At 35.3% G+C, this 8,750-nt stretch overlaps 2 protein-coding genes across 2 annotated transcripts in view; both read left to right on the top strand.

The window, feature by feature from the left end:
* Positions 1 to 2,252, top strand: part of LOC109241928 (HVA22-like protein k) — an 8,865-nt gene extending 6,613 nt beyond the window's left edge. The window contains exons 4-8 of the mRNA XM_019408757.1: positions 245 to 296; positions 411 to 474; positions 1,240 to 1,335; positions 1,628 to 1,700; positions 1,868 to 2,252. Coding sequence (XP_019264302.1) covers positions 245 to 296; positions 411 to 474; positions 1,240 to 1,335; positions 1,628 to 1,700; positions 1,868 to 1,986 — 404 coding nt within the window. The 3' untranslated portion in view covers positions 1,987 to 2,252. The remainder of the gene's footprint in view (positions 1 to 244; positions 297 to 410; positions 475 to 1,239; positions 1,336 to 1,627; positions 1,701 to 1,867) is intronic.
* Positions 2,253 to 2,564: 312 nt separating this feature from the next.
* LOC109241927 (elongator complex protein 3) lies at positions 2,565 to 8,442 on the top strand. Its single transcript, XM_019408756.1, has 8 exons — positions 2,565 to 3,179; positions 3,444 to 3,513; positions 3,598 to 3,770; positions 6,129 to 6,303; positions 6,654 to 6,820; positions 7,011 to 7,230; positions 7,315 to 7,419; positions 7,984 to 8,442. Exons 1-8 carry the CDS (start codon positions 2,710 to 2,712, stop codon positions 8,293 to 8,295), a joined length of 1,692 nt encoding a protein of 563 aa, XP_019264301.1. The 5' UTR covers positions 2,565 to 2,709; the 3' UTR covers positions 8,296 to 8,442.
* Positions 8,443 to 8,750: the final 308 nt, after the last annotated feature.

Below are 8,750 nucleotides of genomic sequence, written 5' to 3'. Positions count from 1 at the left end.
CCTACCCCCCCCCCCACCCCACACACACACACAAAAAGTAAGTAAATAATAATATAATAAAAGAAACCCTCACTCCATGAATACTTTGCTTTACTGGTGGCTTATGCTTAACCAATTCAAGGCCTAATCACTGTGGATTGGAGGCCTCACGGTAACTAGTTAGACTTTTAGGTTATTGTAATTATCTCGCCCATATGTCTCTGTTCAGTCAAGCATAAGCTACTCTCCCTCTCTCTGCTTGCAGCATATGGATCTTTCAGTATTCTTGAAGCATTCACGGATAAATTTCTCTACTGGTGACTACTTTCACTTCCTTTTTCTAATTTTTTTATAGCCAGTAATGTGTTTAAATGAGGTTATTTGTTTGGGAATACCAAAGTAACATGGAGGAGCTTTGTCTTATTTCATAGGTTCCCACTATACTATCATGTGAAGTTCGCATTTCTTGTTTGGCTTCAACTTCCATCTGCTGATGTGAGTTCAACAGATATTTCTGTTTCTTGAAGTTTTATCTTTTTCTTCCCTTTCCATTTTGCTTACCTGCTTTGGGGAGGATGGATGTAAAACAATTTCACTATCATGGTTTTTATCTCCTGAATATATCCTGCCCATTTCAAAAGGTAAGTGCTTGGGAAATATAGCCAGCACCTCTTTACCGTTACAAAGACTATGACTTTGGGAGCTTACTACTTCTAATTGGATACTCTTTCCATATGAAAGCCAATTGTTGATTCTGCTGGTGAGAGAAACCCGAGGAAGGATAGAAGAATAACACGTTTGGGAGGAGAAGATAGAGGAAGTAGGTGTAGTGTAGGTTTCAAACAAGAGAAAAGGAACATGCAGCTTAGGTTTCACACCGGCGTCAAGGAAGGCGGAGTCTAAGGATGGTTGAGAGATGAGTGGGTGGCGGGTGGGTGAGGGGAAGCTAGTGAATCTGGCAGACAGTGGAAAATAGAGAATGGCGAGGATAGTGAACTAAGTTTAAAAAAAAAAAATAATCATCATGAGGGACCTTCTGTGACTTTTTTTAATCAATTAAAATTAGCATTAAAATGTCCTAATCTCAACACACTTGCGAGCGTGTCAGGCCAAATAAAAAAATATCTAGCTGCTTTTGAGGTGAATTCTGCTGAACTGCTTAATTAGAGTTAATGATGTAGCTTTAGCTTGAAGTTTATACTTACCATTTCACTGAAAATGGATTTTTGGAAAGTGATGCACTTCTTTGGTGTTACACAGGGTGCTAAGCAATTGTACACAAACCATCTACGCCCTTTCCTCATGAGACATCAAGGAAGACTGGATAATATTTTGGAGTTATTTCATGGAGAACTGGTAAAAGTTATCTATTATTGTGTGTCATAAATTTGACTTTGAAATGTGTTGATGCAACTTGCCGATTAATTTAACGTGATGTAAAATGTAATCTAATTCAATTTACTAGGATGTAACATTCTGTCACTTGATGCTTTGGCTCTTTTTCAAAGATTTTCATAAATTCCAGAGTAAGGTTGGATGAAACTGTGCTTGTGCATGCAAGTCAAAAGGACTGCTTAAGGTTTTTGATCAGTAGTTTGTCTCTTATATGTATTGTGTAATTGCAGTCTTATAGAAATATAATTTGCAGGCCAAATTCATTAGCACCCACCAAACAGAAATCCAATTTGCACAGATGCTTCTTGCCAAAAGTTTATTATCAGGTGAATCTTTCTTATAGTAACAGATTCCCTTCGTCTTATCTTCGTTTCCACAAGCTATTTCAGGGTGGACATCAGTATTTATCGATCGTATAATTATAGAAGAAAAGCACCTTCATATTTTAGTTTGGTATATGCATATCCCATTTAATTTACTTTTCTTTATTTAGTTGGGAGTATTCTTCTACCTGGGCAAGGACGAGTTGTTGGTACAATTGAAGGTCCAGCAGCGCAAGTAGAGACTTCAGCACAGCAAGTAGAGACTTCAGAGTTGGAAGATGAATCATGATGCTTTTTTTTTTTTTCAAAACCAGATGAAGTACCTTCTCTCTGTTGTACATCATATCAACTTAGTTTAGCTTTTTTTCTTTTTTTCATGTTCTCAGCATCTTTGATGCAAAATATATAGAAAGTGATCCGTGTATACATAATTTCCGGAGGAGTCAATTTTGTTGTGGTTTTGTGGTTTTCCTTCTTCGTTTTCCTGTAAATATTTATCAACAGAAAGTGCTGAATTCACCCACAATGGCACAATATTAAGTATTACTATGCATATAGGTGGGGTAATGTATGCGTACACATTACTCTTTTCGGGCCCTACTTCTTTCCGGGCCCTACTTGTGGGAATGTACTGAATTTGTATTGTTACTCTATACCTAAAATATTACCATACAACTTTTTAAAAGAAGATTTAAATTACTGAATTTGCTAAACAAGAAGTGAGTAAATCCTAAATGTAAATTTGCTCCAGACTAGATTTTCAATTAAAACCAGAATCATTTTATTCGCCATCTCAAAATCCTAAAACATAATATAATCAGTGCAAAACTGAAAACTCTCACTTACCTGGGGTCTTTATCGCATCTTTCAAATAATAAGAACACCAGCTTGTAAAAAATTTAAAATGTAGCCGTCCATTTTTCTCATTACGGGTCCATCGGCAAGCAGCAAAATCAAGCAACCGACATCCGCGGGTTCAGGTCATAATTCGGGTTTCTTCAACCTATCACTCATGGCGGCGGCGGCTGTAGCAGACACGCGAAAGCTCCCACGGCCGGGGAGAGGCGGCGTCGTCTCCCTTGGCCTGACGGAGGAAGAAGCCAGAGTTCGTGCTATAACGGAGATCGTCAACAACATGGTGGAACTCTCACGGAAAGGCAAGGACGTAGACCTAAATGCGTTAAAGTCAGCAGCGTGCCGCAAATACGGGCTTTCTAGGGCTCCAAAGTTGGTAGAGATGATCGCTGCTTTGCCTGACTCCGAGCGTGAATCACTGCTTCCCAAACTCCGAGCCAAGCCCGTCCGTACAGCGTCGGGCATAGCAGTGGTTGCTGTAATGTCCAAGCCTCATCGCTGTCCTCATATAGCTACCACTGGAAACATTTGTGTTTATTGCCCTGGTGGACCCGATTCTGATTTTGAGTACAGTACACAGTCATACACTGGATATGAGCCTACTAGTATGCGAGCTATTCGAGCTAGGTGACAATCAATTCTATCTTTATTTTATCATTATGAAGATAGATAGACTAAACTGTGAATTTGTTTCAAGCTTTTCTTCTCCAGGAATTATAGGTCTTAAAAATTTAAAATTCGTTAGGGAAAAAATGTGGATGTACTTGCTTTTACTTTACACATAGCTTTCTGAAGTTCTTTTACTCTCGTTTATTCAAAAAGGTGTTTTGAAGAGAAAATCACGGGTTGTATCAGATTATTTAAATGTACTTATGTCGTTCATTTTGCCAGATACAACCCTTATGTACAAGCTCGAAGCCGGATTGATCAGCTTAAGAGATTGGGTCACAGTGTTGACAAGGTTTCTTCCTTGGAAATACTGCTAATTCTATCTGGTTTTTGAAATTTTTTGTGAATACTCATAGTTATGAATGTCTGATTGCAGGTTGAATTCATCTTGATGGGAGGTACATTCATGTCATTGCCAGCAGAGTACCGTGATTACTTTATACGGAATCTTCATGATGCTTTATCTGGACATACTTCTGCCAATGTTGAAGAGGCTGTTGCTTACTCTGAACATGGGGCTACAAAGTGCATTGGGATGACAATTGAAACGTGAGTAACTTTTTGCTATATGAGAAAGTGGTTTAAAAATCAGAGTGAAAAGCACTTGCCAAAACAGGAAAAATCCACAGGGAAAAGCACCCCGAGAAACTATTTTGCCTTATAATTTGGTCCTCCATTACCGAGACATTCTATTGATTTACTTGATTCTTCTCCCTTTTGTCTTGCTTTTTTCATGGGCTAGCTGAGTTCAGACTGAGTTCTAATGCATGATAGTGTATCTTCAAGTAGGAAAGAGAACATTTTGAGTTCTCATCTTCCTCCTCATGATTATCACTGCCATCTTTGGTTTATTAGTTATAATATTATTCTGCAATCTATGAATTGTTGTTACTGTAATTAAGCTTCTGCCATATTCAATGATCAGAAGACTGGTAAGGTGATGGAAAATAATTTGAACTAAGAAAAGAAGTAAGCAAAGTGCTATACTTAAATTTAATCTACCTTATAAAAAAACAAGTAGGCAAAGTGCTATACTTTATTTCTTTAGAAGAGTTGATGGAGCTTTTACCTCTTAATATAAGCATATAGCACTTTGTTCTGTATTGTGTACTCAATCGTGTTTTTTTCGCCAATAGATGGCCAGACTACTGCCTTGGACCTCATTTGTGGCAGATGCTTGCTTACTTAATTTCTTTAGGAGAGTTGGTCGAGCTTTTACCTCTTAACTAGTGTTAGAAATCGCGCGATGCGCGGATAATGTGACAAAATATTAATCTTATAAAATTATGATCTAATATATCATATTATTTTAATAAATATTAGTTACTATTTTATTATTTAATGTAGTGTACATAAATATAATAAAATTTATACAAAATCAAAAGATACAAAGCATTATAGTAATCAAATAAATTGTTTATTCCTTGTTTTTTTCTTTATTAAATTAGCAAGTACTTAGTATTATACATTTACTAATGAGATGTTTTATTAATTTGTTAATTGGCTTAATATTTTGATACTAATTCTCTTCTAGTAGAACATACGTATATATTTTCTTATTCTGGAAATATATATTTTTATACTTATGTTATATTGTTTAAAATTCTTCAAAATTGTCTAAATTTATCAATAATTTGTGTTATTTATTTATATTTTATTTATTAATTAATTCAAAATATAAATATTATAAAATTATCTTTATCCACCTCTTTCGTACATTCATTTCTACTATAGTATTTGATTAGTTTTCTCATTTTATATTTACTGAAAATTTAAATAATATAATTTTTTTAACTAAATTATAATTTTGAATTCATCAAAGAGATAAGCCTTTTATTATTTTATAAAAAATGTACTAATATTTTTAATAATTAATAAAATGTGTTTTATATAAAATATATTATCTTATGTATAATATCCTAATAGTTTCTTTATATTTTTGTATTTTTCATTATGAAATTATGAGTTCTATTTATTAACTAAATTTTCCTACATGAGAAATTTAATTGCTATATTTATTTTTACGATATCATTTGACTTATTTTTTTTAGTATTCTTCATTTATGACTATTTGTTTATTATGGATTTTAGTTATGTGTGTATGTACGACTTTTCTCATAATAATTCTAACTATTTTATGAGTCTATATATATATATATATATATATATATATATATATATATATATATATATATAAACAATTTCTGAGGGCCATCGGACTGGGTAAAACCTGAATTAACCGTGGTGCACTTGCGGGAAACTCCTTGCCGAGGGCCTGTGCACCCCCGAGATTAGTCGGGGCTCTTAGAGACTCGGACACCCGGTGCAAATCAAAATATATATATATATATATATATATATATATATATATTTGTTTGTTTCTTGGTTATCTAATTGTATTATTCATTACTGAATATTGTTAAATTGACATATGAATTATTAATAAATTACCAATTTAGTATAATAACTACTCCCATACACACACACACACACACACACACACACACTCTACTACTACTATACTAGGAAGAAATTACTCTCCAATTTGAATTGGTAGTTTTTGATTTTTTGTTATTTTTGTTTTTTTATTGTAAAATAATTTTTAAAAACTCCAATTTGAATTAGTAGCATATTTTTTGTATTTTAGTTTTTTATTGATAATTATAAGATATCTATATTTATTAATTCAAGTAGTGTAACCAATTAATTCAAAATTAAAATTCAAAAAAAAAATTAGAAAAGTAGTTTATTTTGTCTTAACAATGCCACTTGGCTTTTTGTGGTTAAGACACTTGTCTTAATATAGTGCTTTTGCTTCTCCTATTCTATTATAGATAGATAATATAAGCATATAGCATTTTGTTCATATATGTATTGTGTACTCAATTGTGCTTTTTTCGCCAATAGGAGGCCAGACTACTGCCTTGGACCTCATCTGAGGCAGATGCTTTCTTATGGTTGTACTCGACTAGAAATTGGAGTCCAGAGCACATACGAGGATGTTGCTCGTGATACAAATAGAGGCCACACTGTAGCAGCTGTGGCTGATTGCTTTTGTTTGGCAAAGGATGCTGGCTTCAAGGTGCTTTTCTGACTTCTTTTGTTGGTGGTTTGGGTAGAATCTCTACATTTAGTTGCAGGCTACAAACCCTTCCGCCTCTAATCCCCTCCCTCCCCAAGCCGCCTGTTGAAGATGAGCCTTGAGGAATAATTGAAAATGGAAATATAATGAGGAAGGTCAATTTTACATTTGTGGTGCGATGTTATTTATTTGGAGGGATCTTAGCTTATTCAGAAGGATTTGACATGAAGTTTTGCCTTGCAGCTGTTATTATGATTCATACATTTCCTTTCTATCTTTTTGGACTTTAAGGTATATTTTCAAGTATCTACTGGTAAAGTTGTCATTCATACATTTGTTAAATTTTGAAGGTCGTTGCTCATATGATGCCTGACCTTCCAAATGTTGGTGTTGAGAGAGATATGGAGAGTTTTAAGGAATTCTTTGAAAGTCCTTCATTTAGGGCAGATGGACTTAAAATTTATCCGACCCTTGTTATTCGTGGCACGGGACTTTATGAACTGTGGAAAACTGGAAGGTATAGTCTACTTTCTGGATTTTGTTATGCTACGTGTTGTTTTTCCATCGCTGACATCATTTATTTATTTAACAATCCAGTAACACTGATTTCATGCAACCTAGTTGGCGATAGTACTAACACCATATTGTTGGATGCAAACTTGAAACTAGTACTTCAGTAAGATCATCATAAGTTTTATCATGTCCAGGTATCGGAATTATCCGCCAGAGCAGCTTGTAGACATTGTAGCAAGGATCCTTTCACTGGTGCCTCCTTGGACACGTGTTTACAGGGTTCAACGTGATATCCCTATGCCTCTAGTGACTTCTGGAGTTGAGAAAGGGAATCTCCGAGAATTGGCTTTAGCTCGAATGGATGATCTTGGCTTGAAATGCCGAGATGTCCGAACACGTGAAGCTGGGATCCAGGTAATATAATTTTGTTATCTACTTTCTTGCATTTCATCCAATGTGGTCTCAAACTCAAATCTTTTGATCGAAATAACATATTAGGACATCCACCACAAGATAAAGCCTGAAGAAGTTGAGCTTGTTCGCCGTGATTATACAGCAAATGAAGGATGGGAAACTTTCCTTTCTTACGAAGATACACGCCAGGTATGTCAATTCAGCTGGTTGCTCTTTGTTGATTTTCAACTCCTTCCTGGCTCTAGTGTCAAACTAGCAAATCGAACTCAATGCATTTTGCTGCCAAAAGCAGTTACATGTTCTAGATTTGTTTTGCTTCTGCTATGGGATCAGCTCAGAATTTCCTAAACTTGTGGAACCAAACCTTGTTTCCCTGTTATAAGGAAATTTTTCGGAATAGTCATGTCCTGCAACTAAAAAGAAAGAAAGTGGGCTGGGGGAGGGGTGTGGTGGTGTAGGGTTGAGGGTTTGGGGTTCATAATTCTATTTTTCTTTTGAATCTTTTAAAATTTAATAGCAGTAGATCCTAGCTTATCTAAACAAGTCCTTTATGTCTTTTTATAAGTGCTGGTAACTGCAAACTATTGCAACAGTGGGTCCTCTTACTTGCAATAGGAAGAGTTCCTATAATTGCTAAAAAACTTTGTTAGTTTCACATCTTTGCCTGTCATTGTATGACTGGTAACATCTTCTTTATAAGAAGGAACCCTGAATCAGATTACCCTTTTCTTTTTTCTTTTTCTTTTGATACAGGATATTCTTGTTGGATTGCTACGATTGCGTAAGTGTGGACGGAATGTAACTTGCCCAGAACTCATTGGGAGGTGTTCCATTGTTCGTGAGCTTCATGTGTATGGGACAGCAGTTCCTGTTCATGGTCGAGACACAGATAAGCTGCAGCACCAGGGTTATGGTACTCTGCTGATGGAGGAGGCGGAGAGAATTGCTCTAAGGGAGCATAGGTCGACCAAACTAGCAGTTATCTCAGGTGTAGGAACCCGGCATTACTATAGAAAGCTAGGCTACGAGCTTGAAGGTCCTTACATGGTAAAAGACCTCGTGTAGAAGTATACTTGTTACTTTGCTGTAGGGATGGTTTTCCTATTAGTCCCTCGACAAGTTTTGTATCACACACGGTTGATTGTATTTTAAATGGTATGCATAGTCTAATTCTGGTAATGACAAATTGACAAGTATATCTTCCTTCTTTGACCAGTTATTTTGCTGTAGGGATGGTTTAAAAAAAGAATTTTTTGGGAAATATCCCTTCTAAGATGAGCATATACTGTGCTTCATACCAATGCTATTAGTTATTGGAGTTGTCAAGTCCCATTTTAAACCCATAGTGGTTGACTGGCACTGGATTTGACGAGCAATTTTAGGTCTTCGATTGTCCTAAAGGCAAGTGCATGTCGAAATAAATAGCTTTGTTAGGAATTCCTATGATTATATATATTGTCTTTAATTCTTCTTTCCACGTCGTGATTTTGTAATTTACAATTGATACAATTTTTCTCTAA

Source organism: Nicotiana attenuata, unplaced genomic scaffold (assembly GCF_001879085.1).
Source record: "Nicotiana attenuata strain UT unplaced genomic scaffold, NIATTr2, whole genome shotgun sequence".
NCBI lineage: Eukaryota > Viridiplantae > Streptophyta > Magnoliopsida > Solanales > Solanaceae > Nicotiana > Nicotiana attenuata.
The sequence above is the reverse complement of the archived record's forward strand: the minus strand, read 5'-3'. Positions and strand labels throughout refer to the sequence as shown.